Genomic DNA, 19,608 nt, shown 5'->3' with positions numbered 1-19,608 from the left:
CTTTCCTTTATTAATAAAAGCTCGGCAGAGCTATGAATTAAATTACAGTATTTGGGGTATGTTCATGCATTCTCATAACACAAATTGTCAAATATTAATTGTAAGCTTATCCCCCAATTTTCATGGACTTTACGTGTCCAACTACAGGATGTGTTGGGTCTCAGTTAAATGCCCCAGGTGTAATCCATAAACCTAACAATCACTTCCAAGGGAGTTATTCATTCAATCTTCTCCTGCATTCTCCTTTAAGCTGCAAATTGAAGTTTGATTCTGTTTGCAGTAAGAAGAGAAGTAAGACACCACCATCCGCTGGATGCTTCATGGAGTTACCAATATGCCCATATCCATGAGCTCTGCTGAATGCTTAAAGAAACTTTGGCCTTCTACCCCTGCAGGTACTTCTCACGCACAGTCCTGTCCTACCCTCCTGCCTGTTCCTGGGGATCACAGGACAAGCCTGCACTCCTCTACAGAGGTCTGGATGGGATCCATTAGGTCACGGGGCACCGCATGGGGCTCATGTGGCAATGCTGCCAGGATGACTTAGCAGCCTCAGGGCCACTGGCAAGTTTCTGGACTGATGGATAATTCTATTCCCCAACTGTCACAACCTCCAAGCCTCAACTTGTCCCTATGGCAGCTTGCTGCATCTGTGGCTAATGCTACAAGGCACAAAGGATTCTGCTCTACTGGAGCACTACTCAGTGGCATGCTGATCCTTTGGTCCTTCCCTGCACCTCAGTCCCTTTTTGAGAGACACCCGAGGTGCAGGAGAAGTAAAGTTACTAAGAGTTTTCTCTGGTTGAGCTTCTGGCTCATGGCTATCAGACAGACTTGACTGTAGAGTCTGAGAAGACAAAGGGTCCTTGACACTCCTCACTATGTTGCCTCTGGACAATATGGGGGCTCTCCTGTGTCCCAAACTGCTTCATTGATGGACAAAAAGTCCCAACACAATTCTCAACCCCCAAGTCACTTGAGGGACCATGGCTTGGCATGACCCCAAGGTTATTCCTCTGAAATAAAATGATCTGCAAGTGAAAAGCCATGGCAGTTTTCTGCTGAGGATGTGGGACAACTACAGAAACAGAGGAAAGGCTGGAGGCTCATTGTGCTCTCATGAGGTCAGAAAGCCTGGCACCTGGTGAGTGGTTGGGGTTTACTGTGGGCTGGGCAGGCACCTCAGAAGCCATGCATTTGGGGTAGTGACTAAGTATTTTAGCCCTGGCACATAGACCCCCTGCAGCCCACAAAGCGGGACAAAACCAGCATTTGGTAAAATACCATCCCTCTGGTCATCATCGAGTCATTCATTTAGCAAGCCAGGTGCTGCAGAATTGTCTATTATGCCAAGCACTGCAGAAAATACAAAGAAGAAAAGACATAGCTCTTAACCACAGGGAGCTTTCAATCACATAGACAAGGCAGGACACAATAATTCACAAGCGTGGTGTTCTCCAGCGTAGTCCTCACCACCTCCACCAGCACTCCAGCCTAAGTCAACACTGTAATCTACAGAGACACTTAGAAACACAGTTGGCAGAGTGAGTACTGCTCCTCCCTTTGCAGGCAGGGAGACTGGATAAATATGTTTGCTGTCTTTGGGATTTTTTTCTGCCTGTCCAATTGCACAAATAATTTTGGCTCCCAAGCTCTCTCCTGACAACCATGGAAACATGACATGAAATTTCTCAAACACACTTTCTGATGAAAGCAAGGCATGCTCTTTTTTATTTAAAGAAAACAGTTTCCATGGGGAGGAAGAAGAAGAATTAAAAAAAAAACAAACCTTTGTAGATGCCAAGCACATTAGTTGTTAAATCTTGTTTCTTTCTTTTCCTTTCAGTTGAGGTGGGATTTACACCCAGATTTGAGCAGTGGAAGAAAGCTGAGATTGGGGAAGAGATGAAAGAGACTGGGGGATGAGGGCTGAAAATCAAAGTCAAGACAGGAGAGAGAAATCTGGGGGTGGGCAGGAGGGGAAAGCAGGCCAGAAGGGAGGAGTGGGAGAGGAAGAAGGAGAGAGACTAAAAAGAACCTATTTTGCAATGTCATTAAATGATTTGCAACGAATTGGCCTGAGGCTTCAGGAATTTCTTGGCTTGAACCAATTAAAAATATTTCATTTTTAAAAAAGACATAAGAGAACGAGAAATGCGATTAATCCTCAAAGACAAGTCAAGGATGGAGCCATGTCTCCACTGGGTCTGGCAGCCAGATGAACACAGAAGATGTCTGGTCTGTAGACCATCTCATCTATCCGACTTCAGGGCTGCTCTGAGGTAGGGCTGGTTAGCAGAACTGGGAAGTTTCTTTTGGACTAGATGAAGGAATGAAATAGTTAGAAAAAAAATATACTGAAGAAAGAGAAGAAGGAAAAAAAGATTTACTTGCCAGCAACCCACATCACACATATTTCTCTGATCAACCAAATACAAACTATAAACTTAGCAGTGGGAAAATTAATGTGAGTCCTGGTGGTCTGGACTCATCAGAGCCAGAGCTGGATCCTGGCACAGGCTTTGGAAGGGCTGGCAGCCTGTGCAAGAAGAGAGAGAGGAGAGAAAGCGGAGGCTGAGGAGCTGAGAGAGAGAATGGGGATGAGCACTTTGGTGTGGCTGTGATGAACAGAACTCCAGGTGGGAGAGACGGGGCAGTACGGCCTGCTTTTTCTTCCCACACACCTGGAAACTGCATACTCCCATCAGCCTCAGTGGCACCAATCCCATCCACCCACTCCAAAATGCCCCTTGACGTATATGTGAGGACAGTGGTCCCCAACCTTTTTGGCATCAGGGACGGGTTTCATGGAAGACAATTTTTCCATGGACCATGGGTAGGGAGACTAGGGGGGATGGTTTTGGGATAAAACTGTTCCACCTCAAATCATTAGACATTAGTTAGATTCTCATAAGGGGCGCACAACCTCCTAAATCCCTCCCATGCGCAGTTCACAATAGGGTTCACCCTCTAATGGTGAACCCTATTCTATTGAATGGTGAAAACCTATTCTATTCTGTTCTGTTCTGTTCTGTTCTGTTGTTCTGTTCTGTTCTCTTCTATTCTATTCTATTCTATTCTATTCTATTCTATTCTATTCTATTCTATTCTATTCTATTCTATTCTATTCTAATAGAATCTAATGCCACTGCTGATCTGACAGGAGGTGGTGTTCAGATGGTAATGCGTGCTGGTCCACCGCTCACCTCCTGCTGTGTGACCCGGTTCCTAACAGGCCATGCACTGCCATGGAACGGTACTGGTCTGCTGGCTAGGGGTTGGGGACCCCTGTGTTAGGTCATGGAGCCAAATTCACTGGCATCTCCCTGAGGTTCCAGAATTTCCTCCAAACATCTCAGTTTCTTTCCAATGCTGTTTTATGCTTCTGATGTTCATCAATTTTTCTAAGTCTTTCTTGAATCCATTTGTATCTTCAACCTCTTTGTATCCTGAGTCCCTGCTTTATCCTTTCTTATATACTTCTTGAAAACTTTAAATATATCAGAATTTGAAAAGGAAATTCAGAAATTGTTAATTTACCCTGTGTATGCCCTTTTTCATCTTCTAGACCTCAAACATGTTTTATCTGGGAGTCTTCCTCTTTCATGACATTCACAGAAGGCCTATGGTGTGCCAGGCCCCGTGGACAGCACTGTGGACACAGATGCATAATAACAGTTCCTACCCTCCAGATAGAGAGGCAAGAAAGGGCTGTGGAAGCAAACCCAAGGTACTAAGGAAGCCGGGAAGAGAACCTACTCTAGACTTGGAAGTTGAAGGGGTCAAGAAACATTCCTAGAGAAGATACCTGAGTCTTGAAAACTGAGAAGGAATTAGTAACCCAACAGAGGTGGGAACTTTCTGAGGACGGGGATGGAGAGGAAGATGCTGCCAGCTGAGGGACCACCATTCTGAAAGCTAGGAGAAAGTGCGCGATGGAAAGTGGGCCCGAGGGAAAGGCTGTAAGCACCTCACTATTAATCACAATTCTCCCTATAGGAAAATAGATGCTGTTTCTACTTCAGCAAGTTTTTTTCCTTTTGTTTACATTTTTTCTCATTATGAAGTGATCATCCTTTAATTTGGATGTGAACACTACGTCTATTTGCAGGACAGACTCACTGTTCTATAGAGCTCAAGATTATTACCAGACTCCAAAAATGGCTGAAAGTCTAAAAACAAAGTCAAAGTAGAAATTGCTCAACTTTTCCACACACACACGAGAAACAGGGGATGCTGAGGTGTGAAGCTGTTTTTAAAAAACGAGGGAACCAAGGACTCATTTGCTCTCTTGGTTTTCTTTTTTGTTTTAAAGAAAGCATCTTGCACCATGCTCCTTAAAGGAATCCAGTGATTTCAAGCCAGCAAATCAATCTTTCCCTTGGCTTCTGGTGCAAAAGGCTCCTCAAACTGTGTTTTGGCTCACTGAATCAACATACTACACAGCCCTTCCCTTTTCTCTTAGCTTAGAAAATGAACCCAGTATTGTATTTAAGCATTTGGCTGTGAGTGCAAAGAATGAATTGAGGACAAGGGTGGAGTGGGTTAAGAGTCCTTAAGGGTGTCCTTGGTAGAAGATGCACTATGAACCTGAGGTCTGTTTGGTAAATAGTGACCTCTGATAAATATAGAATGGGACCCCTGGCTGTTTGGGGCAGACATTTGCTGCCAAGATGCTCTGAGCAGAACTTACACCACGGATCTGTCTGGGTACTTGCACCAGGGCTAATAGGACTGGTGTAGCCAATGCCATTTGAAGATTTCACCAGAATATCAGGGATAGTTCTCGTGAGCTATTAATTTCTGCCTGCATCCAGTAGAAAACAGAAAGTGTTGATGTGACTTTGTCCTAAAGCTATAAGGTATTCCTTATTCATTTCCTATTAAGATGCTCAAGTTGCTCAGGCACCCTTTAGATCTCAGCCATCTTTCAATAATTTTCTTGCCCAAGTGGCAAAGTAAAATACACATAACTTATGGTATGGAACAACTAAATTTCAAGCTGGCTCTCCTTTTCCAATTCCATTCCCCTGTGTGGAGCTGTCTCTGTCTCTCCCAGCCAAGGCAGGCTCACACTCTGCCCCAGCTGCAAATCTCCTTCCCCTCCTGGGGCAGCTTAGGAAGCCACCTGTGTTTTCTTTCCCTACAACCCTTCTCACTGCCATCCCTTCATCCCAAAGCAAAAAGCTTGTACAGGATTCCCTGATGCCCAAGCCAACACATAAATGTTTTTCCAATTTGGAGCGAATGGCTCCTCCTGTTTTGTCAGGGAGTCACTGGCTAACTGAACCAGACGGGGGCGGAAGTGGGGAGTACTGGAAAAAACACTCTAAGTTTCTTTCTTAATCAGAAAATGATCATACCCAAAGAGAAAAGAGATGAGAAACAGTTAAGAAATGGGGTGAGCGGGGAACAGGATGGAGAGAGAGAGACAATCACCTGGTGGCTAGATTAAGAATTCGATTGAGCTCACCATGGAAATATCTCACTACGGAAATAAAACTTTCTATGGCAGTATCGGTGCCATCCCAGAAACTGAACTGGGCCTAGGTCTGAATACACAATGTTATGAGCTGAATTTGGTTGTTAAAGGTCTGAGAAAGGTATGTGAGGACTCAGAAATTAAAAACCAAGGTTGTCTTGTACACATTCTTCAAGGCTCAACTGCTGAGTCTTCCGCAATCCCCTGAAATGGAAATGAATCCTTGCTAGCCTCCGAGCTCCCGTTAAAATCTGTTCACATTTCTGGCGGGCAACTCATGGGGCTGGCTTGCTTTATGACTAATGTGTGAACAAAGTCCACCTTCTCCATTAGACTGAGAGATGTTCAATGGCCAGGACCAGATCTTACTGTGCTCTGTTAGAAATTCTAAATGTTCCCAGTTCTTAGGGCACCAACCTCCAAACATCCAAATATAGGAGTCAGCACTGGAGAATGAGTGCTTTGCTGTTTTTCAAGTGGGACTCATGAATTTTGGTCTTGCCTTATTTAATAGAAGCCTTTAGAAATAGAATGCATTAAGTTGTAAGGTATTGAGGACAAAATTAAAGAGGTAGATTGTTAATTGTAGTAAGAAAATATATTCTGGGAAGAAAATTATAGTGACTGTTGGAAATGAAAGATAAATTATTTTATTAATTGAGTTCTTGCTTGCTTGTTTCTTCTCTCATCCTCTCCACCCTTACACTTCACAGAGGAGTTGAGAAAAAAAAATCTTGAGAAAAAATCAAGATATAGGTTTTATATATATATTTAAAAATCAAGACTAGGGGAAAATTAGGAAAGGATAGTCTTAATAAGATTGCCCAAATTAAACCACAATTTTGCTCTGAGACACCTGTGGCCAAAGAGAATCCAAACAATATGCCTCTGCCAAGGTGAGAGGACTTCATGAAGCTGTTTCTGCAACCAGTGAATGCATCTCTGGTAGGAGCTGGGGCAACAGGGTCTCTGTGTCTGCATCTTCCAATGGTCAGCTCCACCCAAGGTTGAAATCCAAAGCATCCAGAGGTTTGAATGGAGCTCACGGCTCCATAAAGGTTAAGGAATAACCATTGTCCTGGCAGCGTGGAAACATCTCTGTCTAAATGTGCCATTAATGATTCTGGGAGCTGGACTTAGGGATAATCTAATTTCTTCACATTGTCTCCAAAGAGACATATTCCAAAAGAACTCCAGGCAGGTGGTGTATTTCAGGTGGACAGTAGGGGACTGTGATGGTTAATTTCATGTGTCAACTTTGCTAGACAATCTTTTACTTTGAGAAAATAATTACCCTCCCTAGTGGGGATAGGCCTCATTTGATCATTGAGGGTATTAATAGCAAAGACATGTTTTCCAGAGAAGAACACAACACAGAAAATATGCCTGAGTTTCCTGCTTTTACCCTAAGACTGCAATATCAATTCTTACCTGAATCTACAGCCTGCATGAGCTAACTCTTTAAAATAAATCTTTATATAATATATAATTATACATATACAAAATTAAATATATTATACATATATACACACACACACACACACACACACACATATATGTATTATTGGTTCTGCTTCTCTGGAGAACCCTAATACAGGGATAAAGGAAGCTAGAAATATTTTAAGAAAGAAATGGCTACAATGGTCCTTAATGGACTATGGACTATTCTAGTTCACAGTCAGAACCTAGGTGACCTTAGTGAAGTGTGTGATGGGAATTAGCGGTTAGGGGAGCTGAGCAAAGAGACATAGCTTCTGTTTGTAGGATTCACCATGCTGAAGGCCAGGGTCAGCCCAGCCTGTCAGTGCAAAACAACAGCTGTCTGTATACGGCAGCAGTTGAGTGGGCAGCAGTGAACCCACAGGAGCATCAGTGAGCAGCTCTGCGGGCTACACTGACAATGCACCATGACACCGTGGCTGCTTCTGAAGGCGGCCGGGGTGGGAATCTGAGTTAGAGAGCACATGTATATAAGGAACTAAGAAAGTCACAGGAATGGGTTAGTTCTCTCTTTATAAGAAGCCAGCCCTCTATTGGTTCTGGTTATGACTGGAAGCTCTGCCACCCTCTGGACTGTCTTCCTAAGGGTCACTCCCAGAATGGAACTGGGCAGTACAGGGCTGGACACGGGCTTCAGAGCCTCCAGAAAGGAGACACTCCAGAAATGTTTGACAACCACATGGACGAACAAATAAAGCCTGGGATTTCTAAAATGCTCTCAAATACTAATATTATACATTCTCCCATTTATCCTCAAAAAACCCATGAGACTGGTGATGTAATTACTGTGTTCATTTCACAGCTGTGGCAGTCAGTCTAAAGACCAAGTGATTTGCTCAAAGTCATGGAACACTTAAATGGCAGAGCTAAGGCTTAAACCCAGAATTAAAAAAATTTTTTTTAGCTTCTTGTTTTTTCCATTATACCAGTTTGGCCCTTCATTTTATTCATGGGTTAAATTAAATTATGGTAACAAAGGGTCCCCGGTCACTTCGGACATTTTCTCAAAGTCAGAGATTCATGAGGATGAGTGGCAAGGGAGACTCCTTCCCTTCTTGTCAGCCACTTTGCCTGCTGATCTCTGATGCCAGAGACAGGACCATTCAGGAGTATATGCCTGGCCTTGGCGCTAGGAGGCCTTAAGGAGCGGTGACCGATCTGTTCTCAATTATACCGGCTGCAGCTTAAGACTTCACATTAACTTGAGGATTAAAATTCCCAAGTTTAGAATTATAGGTAGCTACCTGGTTACCACCTGTTTTATTTCCAGCTACCAGTGGGACCTAGGGATGATGGGAGAATTGGGAGAATAAAATTATCAAAAAATCTTAAAAGTTAAAAATAAACAATTATTAATGGTTGACTGTTAGAGGTAAGGGATTGAGAACAGCTTTTCCACTGCCAGCTCTGATGAGTCGGTTGTGACTCCTTGCCATGCTGTGTTGAGAACAGGCCTGAGGTGGAACTCAGGGTCCAGTAAGAAGGAGTGGAGTGCTCCCTGGCAGGGTCTGCTGTTGGTTCAGGAGCAGACTGGGAACAGCTGAGCTGTGTAGAGCGGTTGGCTGCCTGGTGTGAGGCTTGTGAAAAGGGAAAGGGAAGTGAAAGGAAGGAGTTCAAAGTTAAAAGCATTTCAAAAACCAAGAATTAGACAAGATGATCTGAAGCGGGGCATTGGCAGCAAGAGAGTTTTTTTTTTTTTTTTAAAGTTTAGGTTAAATAGGAAATAAAAAACTCTTCAGAGGACAGCGAGATGGGCACCTCCACAGAGCATGCAGCAGCCATTACCCACATGGCCAGGACAACCTGGGCTGGAGGGAGGGAGAGAGTGCAGGTGAGACTCTTCAGGTGATTTGACTTCTGGCTCCATTTTACTGAAAATCAAAAGATGATGTCACCTGGTCAGGGTGAAGTACAAGTGGACCCTCCAGCTTCCAACACTGGACCAGAAAATTATTCTGCTAGAGGCCTCCCTTCCACCCCCGAATCCTCAAGCCTGGTCCTAAGCCCCATGACCTATAGCTCCCTTCTAAAGGGTGGATGCAGGAGGCAGCATCTTGCCAGGTAGGCCAGACAGCAACTGCTTTGTGCGAGGATGAACATGGGAAAGCGTGGAGAAGAGGCCAGAGGAAAAGGAAGCCTACCATGCTGAGTGTGTGTGGGTGTGCATGCGTGTGCACCGGCACGCCGCTGCCCAGTCTTTCCTCTAAATGCAGACCGTGCCTTCGGTAATCCCGTCTACCACTTGGCCTCCCTCATACATCAGCCAACCAGCAAAACACAGCCCCTATTCTGCTCAGGAATGTGCTTTCAGAAACTTAATCTACTGCTGCGTCTGGGCCAGATCCCCTAATGGCATTAACCCAAAGACAGCACCCCTTTCACTTGCCCCCACCCACCTTCCCGCCACCTCGTTGCTGCCTCCTCCAAGCTTTGCAGTTCCACTCCACCAACTCCCTCTTTTTCATGACACAGCCTCCCATGCCTGCTCTCTCAACTTTCAGCACTTCTTCTTTCTAGTCAGGCCCAAACATTTCGCCTTCTGATTCATGTCTAAATGACAAGCCAATAGTTCTTGGCTTTCAAATAAGCCCAGCTCGGCTTCTGCACAAGCCCCTTCTTCTCTTACTGTGCCTTCTTGGGTCGCAACCAAACACTTCCCTTTGTCCTTTCTGCCAACCACAGATCCCCTCAAGCACCAGAGAAAGAAGCAGCCAGGAATATTTTTAAAATGAAGGCTAATAAATTGTCTCTCCTCACACAGATACACCTTGAAGCAGAAGGAAGGCTCCAAGATAAATCTTCCACTCTCCAACTCTCCCTTTCCCAAACAATAAAAGGTTCAGCCTGGCTCCTAATTAGGCCAAATGAATGGTTATGGTCTTGAGTCTCTACAGACTTGTGCTGCCCATTTGCAGATGAAACCTCCCTGTTGAATGAGCAGTGCTGCTCTTTGAGGGCACACGCATTGCTAAAAGGCGCATCTCATTTGTAATAATCAACAACTGGAAAGGCCCTAATCGTCCAGCAACAGGAAAAGGGTAGAAGGTAGATGTTCTAGGACCACTAGTAATTACGATCATAAGTACTGGTGGGGGCTGGGAGGGTGGACTAACTAGGAAGGGGCATGAGGGGACGTGGGGGATGGTTACATGGGTGGATGTACATGAAAAATGTTATCAGTTGTTCACTTAAGATTAGTACACTTTGTGTACTTTACTGTATGCATTTTATTTGTTTTTTGGAGACAGGGTCTCCAAAAAAGCCACATCTCATCTGTAAGAGACTGGCTCACCCCAGCCTTGCCTCCTGGGCTCAAGCAGTCCTCCCACCTCCGAGACAGCTAGCAATACAAGTGCACGCCACCACGCCTGGCTATTTTTTTTAAAAAAAATTTTTGTTCCTAGGCTGGTCTCAAAATCCCAACCTCAAATGATCCTCCTGCTTCAGACTCCCAAAGTGCTGGGATTACAGGTGTAAGCCATATTGTAATAATTATCTCTGATCTCTATGTGCCAGGCCTTGTATGCATTTTATACTCAATAAAACAGTAAACATGGTCATATGGCCAATGGAGAATGCTTATCATATAACATCAAGAGAGAGAAAAGAACTTGTATATTTGTTGTATCATTACAACATACAAATATGAGCAGGGGTAAAGACTGCAAGGGTATACTCCAAAATGATGGTGGTGGTTATATGAAGATAGCAGGCTTATGAGAGATTATTTTATATATATCCTAAACATTCTATAATGCAATTATAATGTGAAAATATGAAAGTGGAGGTGGGAAGTGTACAATGATAGGAAACGCAGTTCTGACCTCAGCCCTTCTTGACGTGATGAGAGGACCCCTCTAAACCCTCTACCTTCAATACCCAAGCCTCATAGCAGCCCCCGCCCAACAAGCACAGCTGGAAGGGAGGGCCCTCTAGCCACCCACGGCCTGCCTCCCTCCCTGAGCACTCACAGGCTGCTCCCCAGAGGCCAGGCACTCAGATTCCATGGGTGATCCTTCTGCCACAAAGAGGAGTGGCTCCATTGTGAGGGGGGCTCCGAGATGCAGCCCAGTGTCAGCCTGGCTCCTCAGGGAGACAGCTGAGGACACACTCTGCCTTCCCTCTGAGAAAAGGGCAGGCCTTGCTTGACTGTCCCAAGAAAAGAGGAATCCTGGCAGCCTCCATTCCACTGACCCACAGAGTGAAGCTCCTCCAGGGATCTGGGGACTGGAGGGCACGTAGGGGCTTTCCTCCATTCTGTTACTGCTTCTCCATCCCTCCCTACTCTCCTCCCAGGACTCAAGCTTCACCCACCCCAAGGACCCCAGCTTTCTTGGATAGAGGGGCATTTCAAAAGTTCGCTGCCTTACGTAAGCCCCATGATGTAGCACCGCCAACCTCCTGGAAGCACGTCATCCACAAGGGTGATGATGATGATGATGATGGTGACATGGATGCCCAAAGCAGGGCTTTCAGGGATAACGGGGTGCTGCTGAGTCATGAGGGAACAAGCCCTGGAAATCTTCTCAAAGTTTAAATCCAAATACCATTAAAGTCTCAACAAGTTTCCCTATTTTCTACACCTCAGGCGCCAGGAAAGGGGCCAAATTGGAGGCAGTTCTTTAAGCTTCCTGGCCACAGGCTCAGCATATAAGAATGGCTGTCAGGGGTGCTCTCCAGCCTTCAGTGGTGTATTGAATCCATCAAGTCTCATGTGCCCATACATACAATGAGTAGAAAATCAGATAGTGTATGTGTTGTGCCTGAGACACAGCACACCAAGTGGCAGTCACATGCAAAGGTAGGACGTCTGTTTACTCACTTCCATCTAGCCTCATATAATGGGTCCTCATAAGGTAGAATAAGTATAATGGCAACTAGAAACACCTGTCTTGGTAAGGCTCCTTTTCCAGCTATGACTATGTCAAGTCACTTGGCCTTTACTTTGCTCTGTTGAATCTTTATAATACACCCTCAAGTAATTTTGTAAAAACGATGACTTTCACAAGCATAAAAGAAATAAGAGTGGCTATTAGGACCATCCGTCAGTGAGCGCATGGAAATGGAATTTACCAGAATTATTCAGTTGGGAGGGACCTTAGAAGCCATTTGGCCCTTGGTTTCCACATGTTGGTCTGAGGACCTATGTTCTTTGTCACATAATAGGAAAAAATAGAGGTCAGAAATAACACAATTTCTATATCACAAATAGAATGTCTACAGACATAATGATTTTAATAAACTATCCTATACTGAGTGTAACAACATGAATAAAAGAATGGCAAAACCAGAAAAAAAAAAAGGTAGTGTGAAGTCTTCTCTTGGCATTTTCCTTGGTCCAAACTGTCACCTCATCTCTTCCTTGTTTCTTTTCTCTGTATCCCTTTATCCCTTTGCCACACAGTTTCCTTTTCATTATGTTCTAATATTTATAATCCAGGCCTTCGGACTATGCTTGCCCCTCACAGAGAGACAGGAGGCCAAGTCTGGGCTGGGCGGGCTCTGTCCAGACTACACATGGCCCTGCCCATGTCTCTTGGTGTCCTGTTTCTCCCTGCTCCAACTGTAACTGTGGTGAGAATGGAGGGAGGGGACTGGAAGGTGTGTGAGCAGTTGGGACAGTGCACCTACACCCACAGGATGACCAAGTAGGAAGGCACAGTATGGCCCTGCTCTGGGGCCCACGGAACAGTTCTGCCATGTCAAGTTCTGCCATGCCCTGACCAATTCCCCTCTCTGTAGACACTCACTCCAGATACAGCCTCTACTTGGAGTGAGGTTTTCCAAGGGCACAGGGTCCCCCATCACTGGGCATTACTAGGCAGCTACTGTTCTGATTTGACATTTCTGCAGTTAAGGCCCATTTTATGCTAAGAGTAACAAGAGGCAGCATGAATGGTGGGGGCTTCAGGGTGGGAGAGATGAGGTGGGACCGCACCATGGCAGGGAGGCAAAGGAGCAGACTCACTGGCTAGTGTCACAGTGGCTGGCACGCTGGCCACAGCCCCCGCAGGCATCCGAGCCACACACTGGTACCGTCCCACAGTGTGGTTGTTAAGGGCAGTGATGACGAGGGTCCCGTGGGTGATGAGGACACCCAGAGCATCATCCGAGCCATTCAGCTCCTTTCCATTCAGGCGCCAGGTTACATTCATCCTTGGAGGTTCCACCAAGCAGCCCAAGATCACAGTGCCTCCGGGCTTCTGGACGGTGGACGCAGGCTGGACGGTGACCTGAGGGACCTCGTCTGGAGGAAGAACAGGGATGCAGCAATGAACTGATGCCCCCAAGAAAACAACATCACGTTTTTAGAAGCATTGCACCCAGGAAGTCTTCCAGAAGTGGCCACCAGAGAAGTTGGTCTTTCTCCGACTCTACTGCTCTTGTCCATTTCCCAACCTGCCTTTGTTCCCAGAGAGTAGATGTGGAGTGAGAATGTATTGTAAAGGCAAGAGCTTGGGCTTTGCATTTGGACAGACCTGAGTCTCATCCCAGTGCCACTACTTCTGAGCCATGTGACTCTAGCCTTGTGAAGTGTCCGTTTCTTACCTGTAAAATGAAGCTAATATTGATTGTCTCACAAGGTTGTCATGAGTCTTGCAAACGATATGTGTAAATTGCCTGCCGTGACACTATGGTAAGTGCACAATAAAAAGCAGTTATTATTATTACTTCTCCTCCTCCTCCTCTGGTATAGCTTTGAAATGAGTCAAATACCAAACTATAACCAATATGATGTTGTTGTGATCATGTCTCATCTTGTATTCTTGTGTCCCTGAAGGCCAATGGGAATAAAGTGTTCTTTGAAATCCAGGTAAAGAAGGCCTTTTTAAAGAGTTATTGTAGAATGCGGAATGTTTCCATTTGACTGTAAGGGCAGGGAAAGGGAAGGAAAGCACTCACTCAAGTCAGCAAAGCAGCCTGCTGTGGCTAGGAGGAGGCAAGCCAGTGTGATCTCAGGCCTCATTCCTCTCCACGCCGTCATCGTCCCACGCAGCATGGTGTATCACAAAGGTCTGAAGCCAACGTCCCATAAGCCGCCAGGGTCACACAAAGAGATACTGCCGTCCCTGGCAACACTCTGTTGTAAGAGAGAAAGGGAGAGCAATGGCCATGATGAGGATGCCTGGGGTGCACCTGTGGTGGCCACAGGGCTTGGCTTTGTCCCTTGTCCCCTGTTGGCAACATTCAAACTAGAGACCTGGTCATGCTGCTGGAAGACCAAAGAACACTATAGTGCCATTTCTCATCTAAAAGAAGCTTCTTATAAGTTGCCCCCTAGAGCTCTTTCTCTAGCTAGAAGGTGATTTTATTGTAGTAAGAATGCTGGAGTCTTGCCCAGTGGATGGACAGCAACAAGGAGGAGGGGCAGAGGATACAGAGATGCTGAGGCCTGCAGCCATATCCATGGCACAGGACAGTGACTATCTGGCACAGATGCTAGAACAGATGAGATTATTCTTACCATTTGCTTGCAAAAGGCCAGCTGGTCACAGCCATGTGCCCTGCCATGTGGTTAGTGCAGACTATTGCGGGACAGCAGTGCCGTGTGTGTGATGCATACAGAACGCCCTTGCAGGGAATGCTACTAAGTGAATGAATCCTAGCATCTCAGTGACTCATGAAATATTTCCTGCTCTGATTTTCCTCACCCCAGCTCTATGCCTAGATCCCTGAAAACTCCCTTTTATTCCTGCAATCACCCTACTCTCCTCAGCTTGTCCATAACATCTACTCCCACAGGTACAAACACAGCCCAAAGTCATAAGCCAGCCAAGACCCCTCGCTTTCTCAGGGCACAGAGCCTTGTTTTCACTTCACTCACTAGCTCCCACTTCTCTCTGCTCCCGGTGCTAGAAATTTTGAACTTTTCCGTCTCTACAAAATCTGCACACTTGATTACCCAAGTTGTATCTCCACCCAGAACAACATTGCTTTGAGGCTCAGACCACACTGCACCTCCAGCCATCTGACAACACACCTCAGCTATCAGCCACCCTCTCTGCCTAGAACAGTAGCATCTCCTGTTCCAGAAGGCACAATTTTTTATGCCTTTCTTAAGCTATGGTCCTTACAGGATTTATCAAAATCACATGGGCAAGTGTATATTCTAACACACACATACACTTCTGTCACAGCCAAAACAAAGATTTTGCTTCTGTGCTTTTTCACTGATGGGTTTATAGAACAATAACAAATAAGGATGGGGTATCAAGGGGTATCAACAGACTTATTAGGCAGGGAGGCATTGAAATGAGTTCGGATAACGTTGAAGGCAACATTCCAGTGATCTGCACGGTGGATCATTCACCTGTGGCAATATTAATAGTATATTTCTAGGAGTGTGACATACATTCAAAATGTTAACTCTTCTAGATCAATCTACCTAACCAGAGACTCTCTCGAAGATTTACAGTCACCATTTAAAACTCAGAAGAAGTAGTTAAGCTTCTCAACTGAGAGATGTGTTGTGTTGGCCAGTCCTAGAGTTCAGGCTGCCGGCAGAGACTGCCGTAAGAAACAGGAGACACCCGACTTGCCTGACACAGAGGACTGTTGCTGTGTTGGGAAGTGCTTGGGATTAACTTAAACCTTTCCCTTCCCCAAGACCTGTGGTCCTTTGGCTTTCTGCCTGGCTGCAGAGAGAGTGAGGAGGGCCATATCCACACTGCCCAATGAGCACCCCTCCAAACCAGATGGAGGACCCCAGCCCCTAGCATTCTGTGGATGCTCAGAATGTTTTCCAAGAGTTCTTTCCCGATGGTTTGTATTTCCTCCCTTTGCCTCATGACTTCGACATCAGAGGACTTACAAGGCTTCAGCACTACTCCGGGATAGGAAAAGGCGATGTTTTCTAAAAGGGATTTGAAAGAACATTTTTAAAGAAGTTTTTCAAAAGTTATTTCCTGGCAAGTTAAGATAATTTCCCGTTGGTGTAGAGAGAGAGCTTTTGCTCTTTTTCAAACAATCCAGTAAATCAAAGGGTCATATTATTGGCAAAGTAAAATTCATGAAAGCTGCAAAGGATGTGAGTACAATTGGAAGGGGCTGTGGTGGTGGAAAGCTAGCGGTGCATGCCACTACTCAAGGAACTCGCTAAGCTCTTACACAATGTATTTCCTTTAACCTTCTCATCAACCCTGCAAGGTGAGGACTATATCCCCATTTTACAGGAGAGAAAATTGAGTTCCAGAAGTTAAGTTGCCCAGGATCGCATAACAGTAGGCCTGGACTGAAACCCAGTTTGGGCTGATTCCCAAACTCTGTGCTTTTTAATCACAATAGTAGCCTTTTTCCCTACTTTTTTTTTTTTTTTTTCCTATCAGGGCTCTGTACCCAGTGGGTGTTTAGCAAACAGAGTTGATGTAGAACAGTGGGACATTTTAACAGTGATTTCTAAAGGGAAAGTTTACATCAAAAAGTAAGCTTTTGGTTTCCTCTCAATTTTCCAGATACTTGCTTTAATTCTCTAATTTGCTTTTCCCCAATGAGATAAGGTATTTATACAGATCATTGCATGAGTTCCCAGATATGGGATTTTAGGGAACTAGCTTGTTCAAGTCATGCCCCAATTTCCCCAGGCCCTTAAGGAAATTGAGAGCAAATGTTCCTTCCATGCCCCAAGGAGGGAAGGAAGGGAGGGAGGAAGAAAGGGAAGAAGGGAGGTAGGGAGACAGAAAATGAACATAAAGTAATGAAGGGCAAAAGAGGACAAGCAGACAAAGAGGAATGGAAGGGTTGTTTCTTATCTGAATACACGGTGGCTACGGAGGTGTTTGGGTTGTAACAGCAACAAATATTTTACTGAGGAAATTCAGCCCAGACCCCCTCCTGCTTAACGAGGACCAGCCAAACAATTCCTGTTACTTCTGCACCCTCGGTAATTTATAAGGTTCAAAATGGAAACAGATCCTGTTGCTGCTGCCAGCCACCATCCTGCTTTCAAAAACAAGGAGAAAAGAATTGGGAGTGAGATGGAGTAAGAAGGTGCAGGTATCCAGAGAGGGAGAAAGGAGTTAACCCATTAATCCCCACAACAGAGTTGTAAGAAGTACCATTTTAAGGACCCCAAAACAGGATGCGTGGGGTCTCATTCATGTAAAAGCAGAACTATGACCAAAAAATATGGCTATGTTTGGGGAAGGTTGGGGGGCTTGGTCACTGGATGATGATTATAAATAAATAAATAAAATTATAAATACATAAAATGATGCATTTTATTTAGTATCTGGGGAAAGTGAGTTACTTTTTGAACCAAGTTACCTAGTGAGTTTGGTTTAGAAAGATAATTCTAGAGATTTCAGTTATCTGAGAACTTTATTTTAATGTTTCGGGGAAAAAGGCAAGTAACGCTTAAGCTGGAGAACCTAATTGCAGTGTAACATTGTCCCATTGTGAAATGAACAAAGTACCATTTCAAAGTTGGGTGAAGGCAACAGTAAGGCCTATTATTTTTCTTGGCAATGCAAAATATATCTAAGATCCTTCTTATTTTCCTTAGTCATTTTCTGAGAAAAAGCAGAGAAATCAAGAAAAAAATATCAAAATCATTTGACACCTCATTGAGGCCTAGGTACTTGACAGTTTAAAGGGTTATTTGGACACACACAAGAAAAGAAAGAAAATGGGTCTGAAACATTTAACTGCTGACATACATGTTCTCCACTGAAATAATCTCTTCCAAACAGATGTTTTTGAAACTTTCCAAAAACAACAACAACAAAACACACTCTGGGGTTAAGACCAATCCTGAGAAACTGTAGCCTCAGAGTATTTATTTTTTGAGAAAATTACAAACAACTGAGAGTCGATCATCATCAGGAGGAGGCCAGCTCCACTTCCTCCCAAGAGGGCTGGCTGACTAACTGGACCAAGAGTGAGAACACCACAAAAAAGCCGTCGGCTCATCCCCTGGACGCCCATGCCACGGCAGCTGTCTCAGAAAGGGAAGCTTCTATGATCTAAAACACAAAACATGCCCTTTGGATGTCCTAAGACCAATAACAAAGGTGAGCTGAATAGGAGAGAGTGTGATGTAGCAGATAGCACAAAGAGACTTTCTTAAAAACATTCTTCAAGCGGCAAGAATACGATCTGACAAAGTCTTTTGTTCCATTGGTGGAGAGGAACTAGCTACATGAAAAAGAAAAAAATCCTGCTCCAAGTTACTTTTCATTTTGCATGCTTCCAATTTTCTAGAATAAGAATCACCTTTCCCAATTGTCTTAAAGGCAGGGAAAGCTTTGCTCCTAGAAGGTGATGCCAAGTGTCTGGGGTGCGAGTGTTGGCAGCCCCCTATCTCAAGAAAGAGGGTAGTACTCCTGCATAGAAGAGAGGCATTGAGGCAAATATTGGGGAAATAAGTGAATTTAATTTTCAGAGGGCTGAATATGTGAGTTTAGATAGACTTAGGAGAAGGAATTAAGAAAGAAAGGTTTACTGAGGAGGCTGAGGTAGGAGGATCACTTCAGCCCAGGAATTTGAGGTTGCAGTGAGCTATGACAGGCACTGCACTGCATTCCAGCCTGGGCAACAGAGCAAGACTCTGTCTCTAAAAAAAAAAGAAAGAAAGCTTATCAAAACATCAGGTTGTATACCTTTAAATATATACAAAAAACAAAGGTCATTTTTACTTAAAAAGTTGTATTTGACACACAGACCTAATTTAAAAATTTTTTTTTAATTCAGAGGGACCTCAGAGAAAATAAACAAGTATCGTAGAGTAACGCCTAATGTGTTTTGAGTGTTATGAATGATGTGTCAAGGCTGAATGAGTCTAAGTGATTTGTAGAAGGTCTCCCAGCTAATTCAGAAGGGTGACTTTGGGCTACAAGTCTGGTCTTCTCGCTCCTAGTCCAGTGCTCCTTTTACTATCTTAACACTACCTCCTAGAAAATTGTTTCTGGAGCCACATTAACCAACTGGCTAGAAACGGTTCCAAAGCCAATTTTAGAATGTTTCTGAATTTACTTCCTTATACATAAGAATAATGTTACCTGGATCATTATCTATAACAGTAACTTTCTGTGTGATCATTTTTATCCTTTCATCATACATTCTAATCTATAAAAATCTCCTACTGTTCATTGCATAAGCCCCTTCCGTAGAATTTTCTGCAATGATGGAAATATTCTATATCTGTGCTGTCTAAAGCACTAGATAGCTACCAGCCACTCAGGGTTATGAAGTTCTCAAAATGTGGCTGATGTGACTAAGACACTGAAGTTTTAATTTTCTTTAAATTTAACTTAAATAACCATACAGAGCTAGTGGTTGCCACATTAGACAGCACAGTTCTAGACTAATATCTGGAACATCTACCCAGAACACTCTGATGTCAAATAGGGGAGAAAAAAAACAACCGTTTGATGTTTTTAAGTATAAGTCATGCTCTAGCCAGCCTCTAAGTATATTTTACCTTATTCCTCATCCAAATTTTGTGAATGAGTCTTCTATTAACAAATGATGTGTGCCTTGACTTTTAATTATTAATATTACTGGGAAGAAAAAAATATTGCTATACTCTACCACATACAACACAATATGCAAGGTACTGTGAGTATCAGAAAATGGATTCAGTCCTTAGGAGCTTAAAGCAATATTTGGGACATAAATTCACTAGCACC

At 44.2% G+C, this 19,608-nt stretch overlaps 1 protein-coding gene across 17 annotated transcripts in view; it reads right to left on the bottom strand.

Annotated features, from left to right (window-relative positions):
• BOC (BOC cell adhesion associated, oncogene regulated) overlaps positions 1 to 19,608 on the bottom strand; it is a 76,664-nt gene that overhangs the window by 23,694 nt on the left and 33,362 nt on the right. For all 17 annotated transcript variants that reach the window (XR_010132901.1, XM_019024198.4, XM_019024195.4 and 14 more), the window contains 2 exons: positions 13,886 to 14,063; positions 12,951 to 13,229 (listed from right to left, as the gene is read on the bottom strand). Coding sequence is in view for 16 of the 17 variants with exons in the window: in XM_019024198.4 (XP_018879743.4) it covers positions 12,951 to 13,229; positions 13,886 to 13,982 (376 nt within the window). In the remaining variant the exon portion in view is untranslated. The remainder of the gene's footprint in view (positions 1 to 12,950; positions 13,230 to 13,885; positions 14,064 to 19,608) is intronic.

The sequence above is a fragment of the Gorilla gorilla genome, chromosome 2, assembly GCF_029281585.2.
Source record: "Gorilla gorilla gorilla isolate KB3781 chromosome 2, NHGRI_mGorGor1-v2.1_pri, whole genome shotgun sequence".
Taxonomy (NCBI): domain Eukaryota; kingdom Metazoa; phylum Chordata; class Mammalia; order Primates; family Hominidae; genus Gorilla; species Gorilla gorilla.
This window is presented reverse-complemented; position numbering and strand designations above follow the sequence as displayed.